General features: G+C 28.5%; 1 protein-coding gene across 1 annotated transcript in view; it reads left to right on the forward strand.

Annotated features, from left to right (window-relative positions):
- Window positions 1-24,635, forward strand: part of LOC129958853 (atlastin-2-like) — a 72,931-nt gene that overhangs the window by 47,051 nt on the left and 1,245 nt on the right. Inside the window, exons 4-15 of the mRNA XM_056071573.1 lie at window positions 6,042-6,176; window positions 7,898-8,002; window positions 10,677-10,727; window positions 11,775-11,831; window positions 13,214-13,306; window positions 13,788-13,926; window positions 14,182-14,309; window positions 16,134-16,190; window positions 16,665-16,736; window positions 18,442-18,591; window positions 19,220-19,434; window positions 19,987-20,053. Coding sequence (XP_055927548.1) covers window positions 6,042-6,176; window positions 7,898-8,002; window positions 10,677-10,727; window positions 11,775-11,831; window positions 13,214-13,306; window positions 13,788-13,926; window positions 14,182-14,309; window positions 16,134-16,190; window positions 16,665-16,736; window positions 18,442-18,591; window positions 19,220-19,434; window positions 19,987-20,053 — 1,269 coding nt within the window. The remainder of the gene's footprint in view (window positions 1-6,041; window positions 6,177-7,897; window positions 8,003-10,676; window positions 10,728-11,774; window positions 11,832-13,213; window positions 13,307-13,787; window positions 13,927-14,181; window positions 14,310-16,133; window positions 16,191-16,664; window positions 16,737-18,441; window positions 18,592-19,219; window positions 19,435-19,986; window positions 20,054-24,635) is intronic.

The following is a 24,635-nucleotide window of genomic DNA, read 5'->3' on the forward strand; positions in this document are numbered from 1 at the left end:
ATTGTAGACTTGAAGCTGGTTAGTTTCCAGCGATCGTTACTGGATGATTAAGAGTGCCACGAATGCTTATATCGGGATTTTGGAACCAACTTTAAACAACTGGTACCAGCATCAGAAAAACTGTCTAATGCTGTTTAAGAACTACGGCACCATGGGAAGTTAACGACTGGAGAACCGTCTTGGGGCTTCGCTGATGTGACTGGAATAATTTCTAGACAAACTTCTGCAGATGCTTAGATGTGGTGGTCTTTATGGCCAGTGGCATATGGAAGCTTATTTCATCGCTATAAACAACTCATATTTTGCGGAGCCAGGAACATCATTCTTGAATGTAGTAAGTGTGGTCCCATATCCTCTTTGCCTAAAAGTACCCTGATTTTCGACAATTCATCATCTGAATCGTGCATGATGTTCATGGCGCCAAAAATAGAGAATCTTTCATTTCGATGGAAGTGAAAATTTTTGTATAAGAAGGAATCGCTTTAAATGGCTGTTTACTTCTATGTACCATTGATGCGAGTTCTGTGACTGCACAACGGTATAAAGATTTATAAGATAAAGAAGCAACAAGACGCAACGTAAAGCTCAGTTGGTGGGTGATTTTCTGGAGATTGAGTATATTCATCGAATGCTGTGACAAGTCAGATAACAAGATCCCTGTTCCATGAATCTTGTTTTGGAAGAGCCATTGCATAACATCACTCCTTTCCAGGATTTAATATCCTCACCTTTTAAAAAATGGGACTGTTGTCACAAGCTTTGATAAATATATTGTCAGCTTAAATGTTCTCTTTAAGGCTTGTAAAGCTACGCGGAGTAAGAACAGTTTTTATTAGCTCGACGATTCTGAAAGTATCTGGTGACAGGTTCTGACCTTTTTCAATATTATTTAAATATTTGAAAAAATAAATAAAGAAATAGTACGTTTATTTCGAAATATTTTATTGGAGTTTCAGTTTTAATAGTATCGAATTAAAGACGTTACTATGGCTATTTTGCTTAGTTAATTTCCTGGAATCTAAAGGAACTCAAATACGCTAATTAGGATTTATAGAAAATGTCATAATATTTCAACCATAATATGCGTTAATTTTTCTTGGAACTGATTTTTAAAGTCAAAAAGCGTCACATTGGCACATTACGTTTAATACCAAAGCTAACCTGTAAAGTGAGTGCATAAATTCCATTTCTTTCACTATATCAAGATGCTCGTGTATCTTATTAATTATTTCATCTACTTGCACTCGCGATGTCTTCAGATCTCGCGTTGGTTCGACCCAGCACTTTTTCCAACCTTTCCTGCTTTATGCATAAATGTATTCCGATTCTACATGAAAGTTATTTATACAATGGTGGAAAGTCATTAAGGGTAATTTCATATTTGTCGATAAATGTATTTGGACATTGAACTGATTTGATGTAACTTTACGATGATGTAGATGTAAATGATAGGTGGTACCTCTCTGTTATATATTAAAACTGCTACTCTTTACTTGTGTTGGAAAAGTATATACATACATAATTGACTTTTTAAAATTCTTTATTATTTTTATTTTTAGATTATTATTTTTATATACATTCCAAATAATTTAAAATTATTGTACTCATGTATAAATGCAGATACATATTCCTATGACGTTACAATAATTAGGTGACAGTATACAACAGATGTATCGACACAGGTGTAGAAAAAAATGAATTTCTTGAAATTTTGATATATTATTAAATGAAAGAATGAAAAGTGATCTTTTAACCAGGGTTCATAGATAAGAAGTTATATATATATAATATGTCCACTAAATACCATTGCCACCCTCTTAACTTTGGAACGGCTGCTGCTATATTCATTAAAGTGGTGTCTTGGTATAGAAAAACAGACATGCACTACAGAATTAAGCCGCCTACAGCGCCACCTGGTGGAAAACTGTGAAGTTACCATTCCTATTTCAAAAACAGAACAAGATAGAGGGGGGGGAAGGAAGTGATTTACAAAAATGTAGAGCATCGTTGATTTCGTACGAAATGGCACCTTGTAGATATTAATGCGAGGAATAGAACGTTTTTCGTGATTTCCTACACATAACGAAATTTCAATGGATGGAGAAATGATTATCTTTCGGGCAACCACGACACCGCAATGTGGCACATTGGTGTCGCTTGTGATCCCCAGTCAAAAGGACTGTGGTTGAAATCCCGATGGTTGCACCCTTGTACTGACTGTCTTTATAAACCGAGTGCACAATATGTAGATCGTGTAAAATAGTGTTGCATCCACGCAACTTGCGCTTGGTGTTTGAAATTTTTTGCAGTATGCGAATATGTAAATGTACGATAATCCTCTTGAGATTATTGTATATTGATGCTCATGGCCACGGATCGAAATTTGGGAACCAAAAAATTGGGGTTCATGGTCATACCAAGGAATTTGGGGACAAAATAATTGGGTATGGCGGTTTCGACGACTGGCCCTGATCTGATTTCATTGGACTTTTTCCTCTGGGGGTACCTGAAACAATAGCTGTATGAGACCCCTCCATAAAGGTTGCAGGACCTTAAGCGATGCATGGAAGATTGAGGGTGACTCGTAAGGCGCTTGTACCAACGTGTCACCCTCTATGCTCCAGCGTGTGCAGTGTGAAATTCAAATAAGGATGCAAATGTGCATTGCAACTGACCATGAAAAAGTTTGAACATCTAAAATAAAGGTATATTTTTATAACTAGTTTTTCTTCTTCTTTCTCAGATTGTTTTGTCACTTCACGTTGTAGGAAATTGCGAAAAAACAAATTTGCGTTTTAACCATTCTGTCCTTACTTTAATGTCCACAAGGTGTCTTTTCGTACAAATTCAATGATGCTCTACATCTTTGGAAATCACTTTTTTCCCCCCTCTATTTCGTTCTGCTTTCAACAGAGGAATACTATCTCCGTAGTTTCTCACCAAAGGCGGTTTCGTTCCGTAGGCATGGCTATTTTAATATACCTAGGCACCACTTTTATGAATATAGCAGCAGTCTTTCGAAATTTAAGAGGGTGGCAAGGGATTTTAGTGGTCATATTGTATATAACAAAAACTGACTTTATTATTCTGAATCGAAAATTATTCAGTGATAATTAAAGCTCTACTCTAATAAATTACTTCAATTAAGTAATTAAAACGTACTATAATTTTTTTGATAAAAGTGTTATATTACGTAACTTTTCGCAATACGCAAACATTTATATTATCTATAGTAATTTATTGATTTATTATGAGTTTTGACAACATTTCTTATGGGGCTATAATTAATATTTCTTAACGTTAGCGATATATGTAATTATTGATTGATGGATTAATTCCCTTTGTCTTAAAGACTGGAAATTGAATTGATGCTTCAATATTAATAAATTGCTTTCATTAAAAGCATGAATTCTTGATAAGTTTTATAAAAAATATGATTTAGTTCTTAAAAACTTTTAGGGAAAGCATGGGAACTGCAATCATTTTTGGATTTTGCTTTTAACCTGTTGATTTACATAGACAGCTAATCGTCGGGCAAGAAAGTGGAAAAATAGTGAGTTAATAAATATTCCAAACCCAGTGACATTTAAGTCTTTTTTTTTTTTTTTCTATAATTAAAGTTGGTTGCAGTATGCCTTTCTTTTCAAGCTGATTTGTAGTTTACAGGGGTGTTTGTGCTCCGGGGAAACCCCGGAATTCCGGGGATTTTGAACTTCGATACCCGGAAATTCCGGGGATCGTCGTTCAAAAGGAAGTAGGAATAATAATGAATTATTTATTTTGATCTGGGTAATTTTGTTTGCTTTGAAAGCAGAAAACGCAAGGTCAGTGTGTGTGGTGAAAACTTTTCCTTTCTTTCTCCAAAGGCAGTGATAATGCGTGAAAAGGGGGAAAAAACTTCTTTTTTGTTCTTTCCTTATTGCGAGTTATGACTCATTCCCCTGGTTCTCGGACATTCTCTTCTGGATTCTTTTCGGCAAGTAGGCGCGGCAGAAAAAAAAGGGAGAGACTTCGTTCGACCAGATGTGCGATCACGTGACCTGGGTTCAAAGGTCTTAATTTTGCAAAAAAAGGAATTCATTGAACTTTTATAATTAGGTCATTCAATACTTCATAATCGTAATTTTTCATTTCTCCCCCCCCCCCTTCTCGAAACTCCAAAATGTCGGTAGTAAGTCCGTAAAAGTTTCCGGGGATTTTTTGGGGTCCCACAAACACCCCTGAGTTTATAAGTAATGCAACGAAATTTGTGTATCCTAAAATAAATTTTTTAAAAAAATACTTGAATCAGTACTTGAATTTTATACTTGATTTCAGCATAAAAAATTGCTTTATTAATTTTGATTTATTCTTTATTGATGTTCAGCCTCTTCCACGTAATGCAAGAGGCACTGAGCCTAGTACACGAAATCTGACTTTATAAAAACCACACACACAAACAACCTTCCCTATTTTATTTGAACCGTATATCAATTTCAATAACAGCATAAATAAGAACAAGGATAGCGGTAAAATTATTGTTTTTTGCTAACTTTTGCCATTTCTTCTACCAGCTTTTCTTCTTCGGGAGATACCTTGTTCATGCCATTACATTCAAAACTGACCCAAGATGAATGTCATTGATCGTTGATCGTATTGGAGACTTATAAAATGAAATAATTGCTCGAACCGATACGTACTTCAAAATATTGAAATATTTTCATCTGCCAATTTTCCGGTATTTTCAAATTTGAGTAGAAAATAATTATAAAATTTAGGCAACACAGCTTATCGAATTTTCCCTTCCAATTTGAATAGTATAAAATCTTGGTTACTTTCATTTGGATATGGTTGGTATTATTTCTGTATCTGTGGAGAAAATCGAATAAAACAAACTGAAGCGTTGTTTTTTGAGACCCATCATTATTTATTTTAAAGGTTTAGAATTTTCGACATCGGTTGGTCTGGCAAAATTTTCATCTTAATCCCCCCCCCCTTCAGTTTTATTACAATACTTGTTGTATTCACGTGAAGATAAATTGTGACGTTCTGTTTGTGAGTTTAAATCGAGTTTCCTTTTAAATTTAATATTCGCCGGGATTATATCATCGGAATTATTGCACTGCCTAGATACAGTACTAAATCTACTTTTTCTTTATATATACTTCTTGAATTGTTGAGCCCTTTAGGATTGTATTAGTATATTTATTTCTTATTGCTGTAAATGTTTTCACCGTTACCGTGAGTGAAATCAATTAAGCTTGTAATCTTGTGGTCTTATTTGAGAAATATAATTTAATGAGACAAAACAAAAACATATACTAATGCATTTTAGATCATTTAGCATTTTGTAAGGAAAGGTAATCTAAAAATTGCCAGCGTTATTTAATGGAAAGATTCGGTTCCTTTCTTGAGTGAAATATTTCCATGTAAAAGATTGTAGATTGTAAGTAATCATGACTGAATTTATTATAAAACGCAAATCTGTATAGACATATATTTTGCAATAAAGTGTAGGATCATTAAAATATGGTAGATGTGCTTCAGAAAAAATTATTAACTTCAAAAAAGATTTCCAATAGTGTGCTTATGGTATTACTGTCATAAGTTTAACAATATCAGTTGTTATTTAATGTAAAGTGAAATTTTCTTAAAATAGAAAATACATCAGGCTTTTCTTTTAATAATGTTTTCTAAATGCATGCAAGTATTTTTTTTTTTTTTTTTTTCTAAAATCAAGCCATATTAGTTGCTTTAGTAAAAGTGTGCATGCAAAGGACATTAAGAGTTTTTGTAGTTAAAACTGTAAAATATCTTGTTTCTAAGTAAATGAAAATTGTGGCTTTAGATTTTATTTATTAGAAAATCAAGTTAATTTAGTTTTCCTGAATTTTAAGATTAAAATATATAATTTTGATGAATGGAAATGCATTTAAAATTAATTTTTTAAAATAATTGTTAAACGTAATATTTAATACAGTTGTTGTAATAATTTGTACCTGCCTTTACTATGTAAAAACAGAATATTTGTATGTTACATAGCTTCTGTTTCACTTATTTAGGGCAATCCAGATTGGATGGGTCCAGAAGATGAACCATTGACTGGATTCTCATGGCGTGGGGGTTGTGAGCGAGATACCACAGGAATTCTTTTATGGAGCAATGTGTTTTTGTCAAAACTACCAAATGGAGAAGAGGTACTCATTCAAGAAGAGTTAAACTTATATGATTAACTCTCTCCTTGAATTTCCCATTTGGCTTGGTGGACTGATCTGTTTCCTTCAAATAAAAAAGAAAAAGGGACTGTTACAGTTTTATTTTCATTATAAAAGCTAATTCGAAATGTGCATAAATATTAAAGGAAAATAAAAACCCCATCCATATTTTAAATTTTGTAGCCAGAAAAATTGATCTAGCACTTTGTAGAAATTATACCAAGATTGGCATAATAATAAAATGTTTAAACTTTACTTACTTAATTCTAGAGTAGTATGTAGAAGCATTCTGATCTGTAGCAGTGATGCATTCTAATGAAGATCGAATCATAAGTTATATTTATGAGGATTAATTTCGAGGATACCTGAAATTTCGTAAATACTAGCATTTCTGATGATAATTTTTTCCAATAAGATAACTAAAATGTGTTATAAAAGTGACTCATTAAGGAAATCTTGAATGATATCCACATTGATGAAACTCTGTTTTGAACTAAATAATTAACTTAGATATGGAAATTTTTAATTAAAGAATGTGTTTTAGGTCATTAATAAATGTATTGTTTAAGATAGAAATTACATAAAACAGTGAAATTGTAGGTTCTTTCAGAAAAATCACATTTTTTAACTAAGTATTCCTGATATTTTTACACATTATTGACGAAATCGTCCCGAAAGAGTTGCGAATGGTGCAGACGAACAAGGCCCTCGCACCACTGACTGATCTTTGTTTAAAAAAAATACACATGCATTAGAATAATATCACGCGAGGATGTTTCTCGACCACCAATCTAAGGCAAATTTGGGTGTTTTGATAGCTGATTAATGCCGACTGCATAGTTCTAGGCTTAATCGAAAGCCCCATTATTTCTTTTAAAAAAAGATTCGCAATTTATCATTAAAAGTGCTTTTTTCACTTCTTTGTTATATAAAATTAATTTAGATCGCTTTTGACAAATCATTTAAGTGTAACTGAATGGCGATGTCAACATTTATTTTTAAGGAAGTTTTAAGACATCTTTGATTGAAAAAAATTTCAGATATGTTAACTTTTCATATATTTGTTCTACAATATGTAGTCGTAATTTACGTTCTTTTTGACATTTAAATACGATTATTGAAACAGATTTTTTTCTCTTTATTTTAACGAATGCCAAGCAAATGGAATTAAGTGCTGTCTAAATGTAAACTATTCATTAACTATTAAAACAAGGAATAGTGGTAAGATCACATTCTGATTTCATTAAATGGAAGCTCATCTGTGTAGTGTGGCATTAGCATTGGTTTCTAAATTATTTTGTTTTGACAAGGATATATGATTAGTTTCAATTTCGTATTTATGTTATTTTACTAACAATGTTATAATTTTTTATTATTTGTAATAATGGGTTGTGTGATAGTAATTTAGGACGTAAAGTAAATACTTTTGCAGTTTTCTAAATGATTACTTCATATTTATTGGTTTCAACTCGTAAGATATCTTCATTTTTTTTTTTTTTTTTTAAGTAATTGAGATCACCTCAAGTTCTATTTTGAATGTCTCAGTCTGAATGTTTATGCCTTGAATTAATTATATGCTGATAGTTTAGAAATTTAGTTTTTCAAAATCAAGTTTCCTTTTCGAATTATAAGCGAGTAGTTAACATTTTATATTATTTCAAGCCCCTTTATGTGATTAACTTACATTTTTATTGCAATTCTAGGTTGCCATTTTGCTACTTGACACTCAAGGAGCATTCGATAGTGCCTCTACTGTTAAAGATTGTGCTACTATTTTTGCTCTAAGTACGATGACAAGTTCTGTTCAGGTATCGGATATATATATTTTGCTAAAATACGAAAGTCGGCGGTCTTATAAAAATTCAGGCATGAAATTTCACCTTTGGTCTCCAAATAAAAGGAAATTAAGGGGGCGAAAAATGATATTACGGTCGTCAACCCTCAGTTTTCTTGCTTAAGATCATGCTTAATTTTTTTTTACGATTTTATTATTATTATTTATATCTTTACTGCCTGAGGCGGCGACAGAGTTTTGCGATAGGGGGAAAGACAAATCCGACCGTGAGGGCAAGCACAATTTCTCTAATTTGGCTTCAAAATAACTCATAATAATTCATTTTACTTTTAATTAAAGAAAATTATGTATTGTTTAGTTTCTTTATAGATACTGGCCCTTTCTTTCATTGTTAAAAATTTGCAAACAAATTTGTAAAAAAATGTTGTTCTCAGGTTTTTTTTTTTTTTTCCCTGACCATAAAAAGATCGCCAATATTTGAATCTATTTTTATGAGACTCTTGAGATCTAATTTTAGAAAAAATATGATAATGTTTTATTCTAGATTATAGTATATTGATAGGAACACAGATTGCGCCAGAATGGCGTGTCATTCTAAATGAACGAATGCATGCTCTTATCGTGGAAGCTATATAAAATGAAGGTAGGAACTAAATTTTTAAAAAATTGTAAAAGAAACTTTTTAGAAATCCAGAATAATAAATAAATAAAAACATTTAATGTTTTCGCCAAAATCGATTTTTTTAGCGTAGTTCCGTACATAAAATAATTTTTAAATAAGGATTGCAACAATGAGCAGGAATTCAGATGTATTTGGAATGTGAGGCGATTAAACGCGTGTGCACAATAAAAATTTTCATGTTGTTCGGCCACGAGCAATATGCGGAAAAAGATACAATGATGTTGTTTCTTAAGAAGGTGGGAGAAAATATTTTGTAAATATATTTACCAACTTACTGTTTTATGTTAAGTAGGAAAAATGGACTATTTAAACATTAGATTCCTCATGTATGTACTTTTCAATGTATATTTAAGCTTAAAAAAACCAATGCATTTTATTAAAAGAAACAATTAGATCTTGGATATGGTTAAATACTTGGATATTGTTAAGTACTTCTTTCCCCTCGAAATTATTGAAAACTAATATTCCTCCCAAGAAGTGAGTTTTATCCCCTCATTTACATGCATTGGTTTTTCTTAAAACCTTCATATACAATGATGAATCTGACTCGCGCATCGAATTACTAAATTTTTTATTTTTAATCTGCAATTAAATGAAATGTTAAGTAATTTAGAATGCAAAAATCACTTGAAAAGTCATCATTACCTCGAATGACCATATATTATTCTAGGGATTAAAATAATAATTGTTCCAAACATAGTATCTAATTAGAAAGTTAAGAAAATTCGTATGTCTAGGGTTTAATGTATTATATATGAATATTCTATGAATAACTGTTTTAATATTGCATAATTACATTTTAGCATTGTCATAATTTGGCAACAAGAATCTTACCATGCATGCAACTTCTTACCATGCATATTGAACTAAAGTGGCAAGAGAAAAGAATGTTTTATTAAATTTAGTTTAACCATTAACTAGATTTTAGGCAGAGAATTCTCAAAGTGAAATAAACAAAATAAATTTACCAATTCATTACCGAGGAAGTAACAGTTAGATGAATAAAATGACGATTAATTTTAAAACTATTATTCATTCAACTCTGAATTAGGGGAAACAAACCTGTTCTTGTATAATATAGAAGCTTCAATTTTCCTAATAATTCCACTGGCAGGTAATCGAAATAATGAATAATTTTTTTTTTCATTACCTATGATAACATCTTATTCGAAAGACAAAGATTAATCGGCAAAAATGCGGCGGCGTTATAGTTTTAGTAGAAAAGTAGTTGGAGTTTTGTATGTAATCTGTGTATCTAAATCGCTAGTAGCTTCCTCAAGACGTAAGTTATTCTTAAGTATTTCTTCTACTTACAGTTTATTGGAAAAGGAAAAAAAAAAAAAAAAAAAAAAAGATTTTGGAAATAGCAATTATTATGCACTTTCAAATGTTAAAATGTTAAGTTATTCTTAAGTATTTCTTCTACTTACAGTTTATTGGAAAAGGGGAAAAAAAAAAAAAAGATTTTGGAAATAGCAATTCTCATGCACTTTCAAATGTTTAAAAACAAAATCTTAATAAATTGAAAGTATCTATTCAGTTGATATATTTCTGTGGAAATGTTAATTTTTTTTCTTCAAATAAATATGAAGTAAGAAAAAATTTATTGTAATTATGAAAAATCCAATCCTATATTGTTTAATAAAATGTTCTTATAATTCAGAGAAGAGTATGCTGATAGCATAATGTCCTATCAAAATAAGAAACAGAATATAAATATTTTGAATATGAGAGAACATTAGTTTGTAACTTTCGTTTAATGTCAGCATTTCTGCTAAAGACTGAATTGTCTCTTAGTAATCTTCTATTTAATAAATTTATTCTATTTTTTTCTTATTGTTTAGCTTTGAATGTATACTTTAATTACTAATGGAAGAGATTTAGTTGATTGACCTTGTAAGAATATCTTCCCGTTTCCAAATTTCTTACATTTGTTTAGGATATTTTTATGATTGATCATGTTCATTCAAATGGGTAACCTAATGTAATGCTTATTTTCTTGCAGGTATATAATCTATCTCAGAATATACAAGAAAATGATTTACAACATTTGCAGGTATTTCAATTCTTTTCTTTCACTTATAATTTAAATAATTATAAGACATTTATATTGTTCATTGTGTGCATATACGGAAAAGTATTTAGATTTAAAATTCTAGTTGTTAAAGTGATTTGTAGATAGTTTTAAAACTTTCTAAAATAAAAATAAAAATATAATCTTGACATTCTAACTCTTAGTTATTTTTCTTTTCCCGATATATAATTTACAGCTGTTGTGTTTTGGGGGTTTTGAAATATGAGATCCATTTAATTTTATATACACTTTACTTGGACATTGAGTTATATGTAAATGATATGCAACGTTTATAGATTTATAAAGAATATGTCATCAGTATAAGGGACATGCATCTGCTTCAACCTCTTGGACCACACAGTCAACAACCTTGTTGCAGAATCTCCTACATACTTAGGTTCGGCTTACAGTTAGCATCCTCATACGAATTCTGTGGTCTAAAACATATTGACATTGTGTGAAAAGACTATTCCCAGCCACTTCATTGATGAATGACATATTCGTGTTTCTGCGCGTCTTAATTTTGCTCTCTATTGAGTTTTACCTACTGCAAGAAGTGGATTTTTTTTTAAATTTCAGGTGAGCCATATTTTTGTTGCGATGCCTCACTCTTGAAACAAAAAGAGAAGGCTGTCTAGTGGATCGAATACTTTTTTACAGTTACAATTATGCATTATTCATGAACAGAAATACTGATTTAAATAGATATATGACATATATAAAATTGCTCGCGGTTTGAAATTTTATGAGAAAAATGGTTATTTTTGTCTGGAAAATACACGAATTGTTTCATATTTAAAAGCAAAATTTGTATTAAAATTTAAAAATACAAAAGAAAAGAAAAACAGTATTGGACAAAAGATAATTTTGTAATATCCAACTTTATCTGTCTGTAAAAAATTACTAATAAATATTGTGGGTGATATTTACTGTTGAGATTGTAATTGTTGAAATTTCACTTATGATTTCTGACTTCTTATTTTAATTTGATAATCTAAGCCACCATCTGATTATTATTATTATTTTTAGCTTTTCACAGAATATGGCAGATTAGCCTTAGAAGATACTAAAGAGCGTCCGTTTCAAGTATGAAAATTTTTAGAATGATTTGGAATGTTATAAATAAGATAATGCACATGTAGTAATTCCTTAAAAATATTTTGAATTTCAAACTTTAAAAAATTGAATTAAAATTCTTTTAATGATTATACTTTTAAGCAATTATTTATATGCTTTAAAGTTTTATATTCTTTTATTATTATACTTATTCTCTATCTTCACTGTTTTGACTTTTCTTTCTGTTGTGGAAAGACATATAATGTTCAGCCTCAATAATGATAAATTCAAACCCGTGAAGTTGTGAAATGGTAACTAATATTTGTACTTTAAAGATAAAATTGCTCTGCAAACAAGTTCATAGAATAATTTTTTAAACGATTCTTCAGAAGGATAAGAGGTTTAGCAATTTAAATCGTATGACTAATAGTTCTTGAAATTGCTATTATTTTAATAATACATTTACATATAGTTTTAAACAGCCAATTTTTGTCTGATAAAAAAAAAACATTTTGAATGTATTGGAAGGTGATGCTGTGGTTAAGTGTCTTTGCAATGCATTTCAGTTATTATTTTTTAGAAAAAGATTATGAAACGTATCAGAATCCTAAACATATATGGTGGTTGAATATGCATAACTCAAGTTTTTGAAATGTTTAGTAAATATTTTAAGTGTTTTAATTACATATTCAGAGTATTAATTTTGCAGATTTTTTGCTATTAGAAATATATCTTTTTGATAAAAAAAAAATGAATTTTCTGTGTATTTTGATTTTAAAATTTGAATCCATCAAATGCTCATAACTTTCCTAACAAGAATTGGTAATTATTCTGGTTTCTCTGAAAGAAATTACTATTTCATAATGGGGGGGGTTGCACATGTAGTTTGTTTACAATTATATGATGCAAACTGTCTTAATTTACTAAATAAGGAAAATAGTAACAAGTTGAATAACTTTTCAATAGTCCTGCTTTAAATTCATTTCATAACTATATCACATTTTTATTTCTTAAAGAGTATGTATGATGCTGTTAAAATTTTACCTTCATGGTGGATCTTCCAGGAAAAAAATCGCCATTTCAAGGTGTTGTATTAAATGTTGTTATTCCTAAAAATAAATATTAAAGCAAACTTGAGAGATGTTCATGTAACAAGAGAGGATGTGGACTGTATATATCTTCCTATTAACCTATTTTACTACGATATAAATTTGAAATCGAGCACTTAAAATATGGTTTAAAAGTACAGGTGCATGACATCAATTATTTTTTGACATGAGTTCGTTCTGATTGTTTTTACATGTATTATATGCTGATTAATTTTCTCTGTATTCCTATTCCCCCCCAAAAAAATGTGTTTGTCTGAAAAATCTTGGTTGAAAAATAATTTATTTTCTTTACACTGCCTACAGAAATTAATGTTCTTGGTAAGGGACTGGAGTTACCCGTACGAAGCTAGTTATGGTTTGCAAGGTGGAAGAAAAATTCTAGAGAAGCGTCTGACAGTAAGTGAGATTTAGTTCTTCTAAATACGTTATATTTATTATCTTTTTGGAGTTCATGAATTTAACTGTAATGATTATTTTTCATGCTTCATATTTCATTCATTTGCCACAAAAAATTTATTAGTGCCTCAGTGGCCTAATGGCTAAAATTATTATCAGGATAGTAAAATCATACCTTCGAAACCTACTGTATTTATGACCTGATATACGTTAAATCTAACGTAGGTCAGCTGTCTTAATATTTTCGTGATCTGAAATTTTTAAAAGGAAAGTCCTGGCCTTTGGTTTTATCCTCATCATCTAATTATGGTTAAAATTATAAGTTCCTCTGTAGTCCTCTTAAGATCTGTATGAGATATTAATCCATGAAATCTATCAGTTTACTAGTGTACAAGGTTTTCAATACACATAAAATTATTAAGATATGTTTATTTTAAAAGAATTGTAGTGTTTTATGTAAATTTATTCCTCACTTTGAAAGATTTCAGAAAAGCAACACCCTGAGCTTCAGCAGCTTCGTAAGCATATACGTGCTTGTTTTGCTGAGACATCATGCTTTTTGATGCCACATCCTGGTCTTAAAGTTGCTACGAATCCTCATTTTGATGGACGTCTTTCAGGTGAGAATTTTTTTCCCCCTATTTTCGAAGTTATCGTTGCTATAATAAAATTTAACATTTACTGGAAATCACCATGCGGGTTTTCTCAGGTTTTAATTGCAATTATATGGATTTTTTTTTTAAAAGTTGAAAGTGTGAAATTGAGTTTCTTGGTTCTACACTCACTTTTTATAATATGAATATTGATTATTAAAAACAATTTATTTCTGCTATTTATAATGCAATATATATTTTCTTCTTCTTTTTTTTTTTTAGATATAGCTGATAATTTTCGAGAAAATTTGAAAATTCTTATTCCATATTTGCTGTCTAGTGATAATTTAATTTTGAAGGAAGTTAATGGGAAAAAAATTACATGTAAAGAGTTATTGGAATATTTCAAGGTATTTGTCACTTTTTCACATATTTGGTCTGAACTTGGTTCTTTTTACCATTTATAAATTTGCCTGATGATAGAAACTGCTTACTATTAAGAAATTTTATATTAAAATTTGCACCAATTGTCATTTTCTAAAAGCTTTGCTTTATTTTACTTTACTTATTTTAATTTATTGTGAATTATTTTGCTGGAATGTTCACACATATTTTAATTCATCTTCTCAATATATGAATATGAAGAGAAACATTCTTTATGCAAATAGCAATGAGTCAAAACTGAAAATCAGGATGAGGACTGACTCAAGGTATTTGCAATTTTCTTTCAAATTTGATGCTAGGAAAATGTTCTCAAACTTCAGCAACATCTTGTCATTTAGAATTAAATAGTATTCCAGGACTTTTCTATGCGAATGTTAGGGTTATATTACAAGTGCCATGCCATGGTTAAAAGTCATCTTAGGGAGAATCTTTACTTGGTTGTTATATTGTATGTTGAAGTCAGCTGTTAATTTGAGAGATCAACCGTAATTTTTAGAAATAACATCGAAGTATGTGAGTCATTTTTGGCAGTTTTCGTTGATTTTTGCTATTAAAGAATTGTTTTCCTGCTTTTTTGTTTCTTTCTTTATTCATGATTTTGTGCTAATGATTGAATCAACAAATTTTATGGAACATTTTTACAGCTGGTAATGACTGAGAAAATAAATTGGTAATTAACTGATATTAAATTTCAAACTAAATGCTATTAGCGGCTTGAAAACTCAAGTTTTAATATTCTGCAGTAATGCAATTCAATAAAGAAGCATTTTTTCTCCGTTTGAATTCTATGGTACATTTAATTAACCACTTTTCTTTCAAATATAAAATAGTTTTTCAATATGTTCGTCAGGGAAATCAATACTTCTGATTTTTCAGATCTAATACATTCCGTTTCTAGAACATAAGCAAGGTGCCGTGTCTCCAAGTTACTCTATTGCCTCATGATAATTAATTTACTTTAATACCTATAAGGGTTTACAGACAAGTCACTTATATTATTACTGGTGTTTTTCATCAATGATAATTGATTCACTTTAATAGTTTCAATCTGGAAATATATCTCTATCGTATTACACCAGTGAAAATTAATTCTATCCTTTAAATGATAGTTAGGTCTACAAAAATTTTTGTATACCTAATCTGAATTTCAAGTTCAATACAGTATTACATAGTTTTTACATTTCTGTCTTTAACTTTTTCTCGTCGTTTTCAACATTTATAATTGCTGCCCTTGGATTAAGTTCAAGTGATAATCAATAATTGCTTTATGACCCCCACCCACCCAGTTTACCTCATTATTTCTCTGTTTTTTTAAAATGTGGATAATACTATATATATATTTCTTCTGAATTTCAATGTTTCATGATGTGTCGTATAATTTTCTCTTTCTCAGTGATGACATATGTATCATCAAAATTTCATCCTACTTCACCTCTATTAGGCTTTACAGGCATGTCGCTTTGAATTATGTGGTTTCTTTATGCGAGTCTCAAGCGGGAACAGCAGGGTGTCTTGCCATCGATGAAACTATTAGTCAGTCACAATACCATTACAGCGCCACTAAAGGGAGCCGAGAACCTGAATTATACTGCAGCTTTTCATCTTAATATTTAATGTGGTCTCCTAGAAGGGAGGGGGCAGATATAATAGATTTTATTTAAATTCTAATGAACTATAAAATAAGATTTCTTGGCATAAAATGGGTTCTATATATAAATTTGATATGATTCCTTTATTTGTAGAAACTGATTGATTAAAATAATTCTGAATAAAAATCTTATCTTTTGTAGGCTTATGTAAAAATATTCCAATGCGGTGAGCTTCCTGAGCCAAAAACAATGCTAGTGGTAAGTCATTTTATAACTATCATTCTATAAAATTTCATTTAAAAGTAATCCTTTTGTAAAAATCTAGTCGTGTATCGAAACTCTTAGCTCTATACATAATACATAATATAGCTTCAAAATTTTAACATATTTATTCTAATCTATCGAAAATCTAATTTTGCATAAAATCTTTTCGTAATACCATTTGTTTTATCATGATTATGTGGTTGTTGTCTGTGTTTCGTATATTTTTTGTTAAAATATATAATTTCTTTGAAATTTGTTGGTTGGAAGGTATTAATGTCATTATGGTAAAGACATTGTCAAATATTTTTCCTTCTGTTTATTAAAGAATTTTATTAGTGTAAATGTGTAATAATTTTTTTAAACTATGTTTTATGTTTAAAGGTGATTTTTTTTATTTGCTGAACGATGCAACTTATCACAAATTACAATTAAATTTTATTTTTTTTCAAAATAATAATTGTTTTTTAGGCCACAGCTGAAGCTAATAATTTAGCAGCTGTTACGAATGCTAAAGATCATTATTGTATGGCAATGGAAAAGGTATTGGATCTTTATTCATTTAATACAATTATTGTGTTTTTAATAGTTGTGATTTATGCTATTATCCAGTTATTCTTCACTAAATAGATTGATTTGTGTTTTAAATGTTATATTGTTTTAAAATCATTTGTTGTATCATTTTATTGTAGTATTTTCCTCATTAATTAGGGAATTTTCCATTCATTCGTTATGTTTTAAAATTTTTACTTTCTCATATACAAAGTATAGTAAAAATAACAATCGTCAAAAAAAAAAAAAAAAAAAAAAAAAAAAATCGAACTTACTATTTTGACGAATCTCCACGTTTTATCTCTCACTGAGTTCGAAATATATATTTTTGCCATTATGTCTGTTTGTGACAAAGATAACTCAGAAACCATTTGGGCTAAATGGGTGAAATTTTGAAATTTGCTATACGGTCTTTACACCAAATTTGTAGTTTCTATCAAATTTTGAGCAAAATTCACCCACAGGAAGTCTGTGTACGCTGTTCGAAGATAAGTTAACACGATAACTGCAAAACGAATAAATTTCCTTGAAAAATAAGGATAGTGAAGAGTTTCATCATTTCAATCTACATACTGAAATATCGACTAACTTCAAAATTTCTAATAGCAGCATTAATCTTTGTTATCAAATACCGATACAGCATCAAAAAACTGTGCTTGCATATCAGATTTCTTTATTGTAAGATTTGTATGCTGAAAGAATATAATGAAACAAAATTTTTCAGTTTCTAATGTTAAATTTCATATTTTGTGAAATAACATGTTTAATGACCTGAATTTTTTCTGTAGTAGTGTGTAGTAGTCTACTTTGATGTGAAATAATTTTTTAGTTTATATCTTTCATCATATAATGGATGCTTGAATTTTGAATAACAAAGTGATTAAATTTAATAGTTTGTTAAAACAAGCCATTCCGTATGATCGTATAGAATTTTAGCTAATTCTTATTTATAAGTAGTTTTTTTTCTTCACATAAAATTGTTTTTGCTTTGATGCACATTACACTGAGGGAAAGACATTTTCCAAATTGCGTAAGAATATATATATAATATAAATCAGAGAACGTATGAAATAAGTTTTTCAAACGTTTTTTAAAAATTACAATAATATTTTGTTAGATATAAGAATTTCATACTGTATTGTCTTAATATTTCAAACTTGGTATGGCACAGCATGACTACAATGGATTTGATGGAATAAAACTATTAAATTATTTAGTTTACATAGGGAAAAGAAATATTGAAAGAAAATGTTTTATAAACACTCTGAGTATTATAACTAATAATTTTTTTAATATTTTTATTCTGGTAAATGGTAAAAATCAGTATGAGATCATTAGTCTCAAAATTCTAATATTAACAATGGAAAAAAGCGTATAGTAAAAAATGTTATTTGTATATCAGTACATTTTTTGAATAATTAATTATTCAAAAATTAATAAATTTTATAATATTTTATTAATAAGAAAACTATTTAGATTCATGACTTAATATTTTACAGTAAAATTTTATAAAAGTCATATGCTACAGGATATCAGATTACATCAAACTATTGATAATAGTTTAGTAATAAATAAGATATATATAAATGTTTTATATTTCAGATTATTTTTGGAATTCAATTGGAATTAGATAATGCATATATATGTTTTATTTACAATAATACATTAAAATTTTATTTTATTTAAACGTTTATAGATATGTGGTGGCGATCAACCTTATATAAGACCGAATCAATTGGAATTGCATCATCAACATTTGAAAAATGAGTGCGAGATATTGTTTAATTATACTCGTAAAATGGGCGGTGAAGAATTTTCCCGTCAGTATTGTGAGAGACTTTTAAAGGTATTTTTAATGAGTTTCTATTGTCCTAAAATTACTTCAAATACTTTTGTGAAGTACTTCGTTCATAAAAAAGGAAAAGTATTTATCTGCAAAGCAAATATATTGTTTTTCTAATTTGTCATCTATTAGTATATACAATCTGATGTTTTCTCTTTGTGTATTTATATTTAGCTAATTAAAAAAAAAAATCACTTCAGTAGATTTTTTTAACATAAGTTTTATAAAGTTCCTACTACTTTTACTATCCTGACTTGAGTTTAGTGTGCAATAGCCAATCAATACCCTAATTAATATTCTTATAGGCTTTATTTTTATGTATATTACTTTTAACAGGTTAATTTGAGAGTACAGTAAAAGCTATAGAATATCCTTGCGCCCGGTAAAATAATCTTGAAATGATCCTATTGTATTTCTTAAATAACTGAATTTAAATAAAAATTGGTTTCAAATAGATAAATTTCATCACACCCATTCATCAATTATTTGATCTTATTTTGTAGTACAACATTTTAGTATATGTATTTTCCAAATTTACTTTTAAAATTGTTTTGTGAGAATACAACGCTAAGTTGCGTTAATTAAGAATTTTTTTTCATCAGTAAAATATGAATTTACTTTCTATTTCTAGGAGTTAGATATTATATATCTGAACTATAAAAAGCACAATGAAGGGAAAAACATATTTGCTGCAGCAAAAACTCCTGCAACACTATTCACTCTAGTTTTAATTACGTATTTTGCATCCGGAGTGTTTGGCCTGATTGGAATGATTGCTCTTGCCAATTTGTGTAATCTTATTATGGGTGTTGTATTGCTAACTTTGTGCCTATGGACTTATATTAGGTAAGACCTTTTTTAATTATCTTTCAAAGCATCGAATAATTTAGATTTGAATTGATTGGATACTTTTATTTTTAAATATTAGCACAATGAAACCTGCTAACAAATTAGATATTTAAGAAACTTCTTTAAATCGTATAGTGTATTTTTTATCGTATGTGTAATTTTTTTTTAATGGATTGATATAAATAAAAAGTTCGATTCAAAATCATCATATTTATTTTTCAAATCATCATATATAAATTCAAAATCATCATATATAAATTTAGTTTTAGTGCCTTCAGAATATAGTTTAAAACAGATAATTATTTTTGGTATCATTTCAATGAAATTGTACTTTTATTAAATGTTTCTCTTTGTTCTTTATACATTATGAAGTACATATTTTGCGAGGGAATCCTAATGTTGCTTGTTGCAAATTATTTATTGTGATCCTTAGCGATCATCAATGTGTAAGTTCTTTAAAATGTTTTCATACTCTGTTGACATCTCTTATTATGACCTTCCAATGTAGCATTTTATTAAATCATGACGTCTTTTAATAATACATTTCAGATACAGTGGTGACATGAGGGATGTTGGTTCTCAAATTGACGTACTTTCTGCAACTATTTTCAAAGAGGTAATGCTGAATGAATTCTTAAGCTTAACTCGATTTTTTTTAAAAAAGTTCTCTTAGGAAAATATAATTTCCTTAACTAAATTATAGTCATTGATAAATGCAGAGTAAATTTATATTGTTGTAGGAATTGGAAGTGGTTATATCAATTAAGACGAACTTATTGGTTAGTTTTTCTAAGCTTTTAAAAACTCAATATTTAAATAAAGTTGGAGTATTAATTCTTGTACTGTTTATAAAAGTAATTCTGGAATTCTTATGCAAATCATTCATATTTTTTTTAAAGCACAGAGTATTAAGCTGGTTTGAATTCAGCAAAAAGAGTAAAATCTAGTATTAAGCTTTTTATTTAAAATGTCATTTTGCAGATGCTTTTTTTTGTTGTTTTGTTTTAGGAGATAATACTATTAAATTTTTCTCATCAGATGAATGTTTGAAAAAGGAAAGCAAATTTTGATTCATGCAATGCTGAATGGTGTTTAATATATTAATTGTTAATAACTGCACCATTTTCATGAAAGTTAAGACGAAATAAAGTAAAATATTTTTTTCAGAATATAAGGAATTGTGTTTCAGAATAACAAGAATTGCTTTCTATTACATTTCTGTTAAATAAGTCTCTTTTATTATGAATTTATAAAACTGCTTACGGTTTTAAATGCAATAAAAACATTAAAAAAAATACACTTTTAGTAGTGTGTTAAAAAATACGATTTTTTTTTTTTTTTAATTTAAGTATTTACTACTTTTTTTCTTTGGTTTGTAATTATTTTAAATAATACGGAAAGAAGTTCAATTGAATTATCAGGATATAAAAATTGCAACTTAATTTGATACAACCATGATGTAAATTACATACGCTATATTTGAATGACTCATTCTATAATAATAAACATAGCATTTCGATACTTTAAATTTATTCTAACGGTTGAAAATTCTCTGACAAAATGAATAATAATGCTAGTTATATAATAAATTCAAATTTTATATTGAAATACAGAGAGCGAATGGAAATTCGTTATCACTTGAAACCTTCGTATTTAATATAAATACAGATGAAATGTATATGAAAACATATGAATATTAAATATTTAAATCATGATATTCATAGTAATTTTATATTCTGCATTGGTTTATTTTATACGTATGTAAGATATCGTATTCTAACCGCATTAATGAAACAAATTTTTATGATAATTTTCCATCAATTCAATAAATATTACCATTCTTACTTACATGTGAAGATTCAATGAACTCTTAATTTTATTATTCTTGTTGAATGAATTTTAGATCATTAGCAAATTGTAAAGGTATGGACATTCATATGCCTATATATATAAAGTAGGCGATTGATATTTATAAAATATGTGCATAAAAGGTTGTTAAATTTAAATAATATACATCATTTATTTAAATTTTCTGATTAGTATACTTTAAAGTGGTTAGGAATTCATTGAAAAGCCAATATGACACACTAGTTCGATTATTCACAATGTTAAAAATAATCCGTTCAAGTGTGAGTATTATAAGGCACAATCGTGTGAAATCCCAAATGATTTAAACGTAAAAAAATATTCTTCAGCCATTCATAGTTACGGTCAGTCGAGCATCTGACCATCGTAATCTGACTTCTTGATCATGCCCAAATGGATGATACGGTTTTTTTTTTTTTTCCTTATCTTTATTACGGTTGGGTATTGAGGATATATTTATTGTCTTGGCATTTTTTTTCTTTTATTCTTTCGTTCCGTTGATTCTTATAGCCACTCTTAAACTTTTTTAGATGATAGTGTAAAGTTTTATGAGGAGTATCAGCAATTGTTTTTAGAAATAAAAACCCTTTTCTGTTTTTAAAAAATTTTTAAGTAGTGCCATCTATATAGAATTAAAATTTAACTAACTCATATTTAAGTTTTGAAAATAATGAAATAATAATTGTCTTCGATAATACACAAATGTATAAAATTTCAAAACTAGAACTTCATAAAGTGAGGGAGAAATCATTTACGTAATGGAGTCAAATCACATGAAGTAAAAGTCACGTGTCATACAAAATGCGCACATCTTCTAATTTTCATTCGAAACCATTCGAATGAATCATTCTGCCACCAACATATTCTGTAGAAGATTTGTTTACATTTTTTTTGTGTGTGTGTGATGGTTTAGGGTTATAAAATATATGTTTATAGCAGCGGATTGCTGAATTATTACACATTTATGAATATATCTAATCTAAACTTTGTCATATTTTTATGAATGTACGTTTTCTTTACCTTTTCTGAGGTAAAAAGGTCTGCTCATCTCAAATAACTTGTTTTTAATTTCGTGCTTGCGATTTAAATTCTCATGTACGATTCCCTAGTGAAACTGTTTTTCTTCATTCCAGAGAATTTTTTAAAATTAGAAACTTTTGATTTATTCGGGAGCAAACTTATGTTTAATATAAGTTAACATTTTACTTTGGATCAATATCAAATAAAGCTGCTTTTTAGAATCGTGATGATTTTTTTTGTTTATTTAGGATGATATAAAACTTTTTTCATTTAAGATTTATTTCAGTTATAATAATTTGTCAGTGAGAATCTTCAAAATTTTATCTCTGAAAGTATTAAGAAGAATTTAAAGCAGAGTTTTTAATGTTATAAGTGGAAATATTTTGAAAATATCAAATGTGATGTTTTTATTTCTGTAGCTATCAATATTTATTTAAATCTTAATTGTTTAAATAATGTTTTAATTGAAAGCCTAGTTCAGTTGAAATCCTAACCAAATAATTCATCTAAATAAAATTGTTTCAATTATAACCGTACCACTTCATTGTTATCACGAGATCTCTTTCGCTAATTCAGAATGGCAAGGCATTATTTTTGAGAAGAAAAAAAAATTAATTTACAATAGGCTTACGTAAAATTCTAATGTATAACAGTTAATTAAGATCGCATGAAATAATCTCATTGCAATTGCTTTATTATTGTGCAATTGATTTAATGTCTTATATTTTTTTAAGTAGGTTTTTATTTCCAGTCCTACATTTAATTGCCATATATTATAGACGTAATAATAAAAAGCAGGCTTTAGAAATTATTTCATATGAAAGATATTGCTCCGAACAAAGTATCATAATGTAATCTGGGATTTTAAAGTATATATAGCTATTTGTGTTCCTTAAGTAGAATTTTCAATTTAACCAATTAAATTTCTGTGCTTTCTTAACAAAAAATATGTATGTCCAAGTCTCTTGATACTACAGTATTAAATATTCACATATATTGCAAAAATATATAATCAGAGTTTTCACCTGCTGCAATACACTGTAATTGTTTACTGTAATTGTTCACAGTAAAATTCCATGTAATTCATGAAAATTAAACTACAGTTATAAATTCAATATTTTTTTGTTATTATTAAACTGATTGCAATGTACAAAACAAGTAATAAAGCTTAACTGAATTGAAAAGTTTTCTGAAAGCTAGTATTTTAAATAAATTATTACTTGGATTGAAGAAAAAGTGCCTACAAGTTTTTGTTGAAAAATAAAAATAAGTAATCTTCAAAATAACCCATATTTGTTAAAATAAACATAATTTAAATAAAAATCACTGTTCAGTTTTTGCTACAAAATATTTACAATTTATATTGCACAGTGAAATTAAATGTATTACAAACTTTGTTTATATCGATAGAAATTGAATGAATTTTAATTGTTATCTTTCGTTATTTTTTTAATTATGATTCATAATTATACATTAAAAAAATGTTCTTTAGTTAAAATTTAACCGTTTTGCTACTGACTCGACCCAATTCGCCATATAAATTCTTTACTGGCTGGCTAGTTTCTTTTTCAAAAGAGGAGTGTAGGATGTAAAATTAGCTATTAACAAGGATGTCCTCGCGTTATAACTTGAATTCCTGGTTTGAAACGGACAATGGCCAGTTGGGCCGGATCATTAGTGTAAGGGTTTAATATCATATGGATAATTGAAAACTCCCTTAAGAGATAATTCCGTTTTATTCCTTAATAATTCTCTTAGTATCCATTTAGAAATCAATATTTCTAAACTTAAAACTTAGAATTAAAGAAAAAATAAAGTAAAAATTACACAAATGAAATTGTTCTCGTTGGATAATGCCTTATGCGACACGTTATATCACTCAAGTTCTTATTTCGAATTTGCCACCGGAAAATCGTAAATAAACTTTATTGATAAGGACAAATAATCGGAAATTGCAAAGGGAGGAGGTTACATGGCAATTGTCACATGAGCGTGAGTTACCCCATTTTATCTTTATAAATATGAAGCAATAGAAGTTAAACAAAAAATATGTAAAAAAAATGATTTTTAGAGCTTTCGACGACAAATATGAAGCTTTGAAACAAAGATACCCATTATTAAATGCATTTTATAATATCTTAAATACTAACGCTCAAACGTTGTTAAAACTTTTGTTTCATTATTCGAAATATGCAAAGTAATGTAGCTTGTGAAGGCAGTTGATTCTTAATACTTTTTTTTGTTTCTATACAAAATTTTTTGTAATTTTTGAAAAAGTTTACTTTGACACGTTTAATTTGATTTGGTTTCTG

Source organism: Argiope bruennichi, chromosome X1, assembly GCF_947563725.1.
Source record: "Argiope bruennichi chromosome X1, qqArgBrue1.1, whole genome shotgun sequence".
Lineage (NCBI taxonomy): Eukaryota > Metazoa > Arthropoda > Arachnida > Araneae > Araneidae > Argiope > Argiope bruennichi.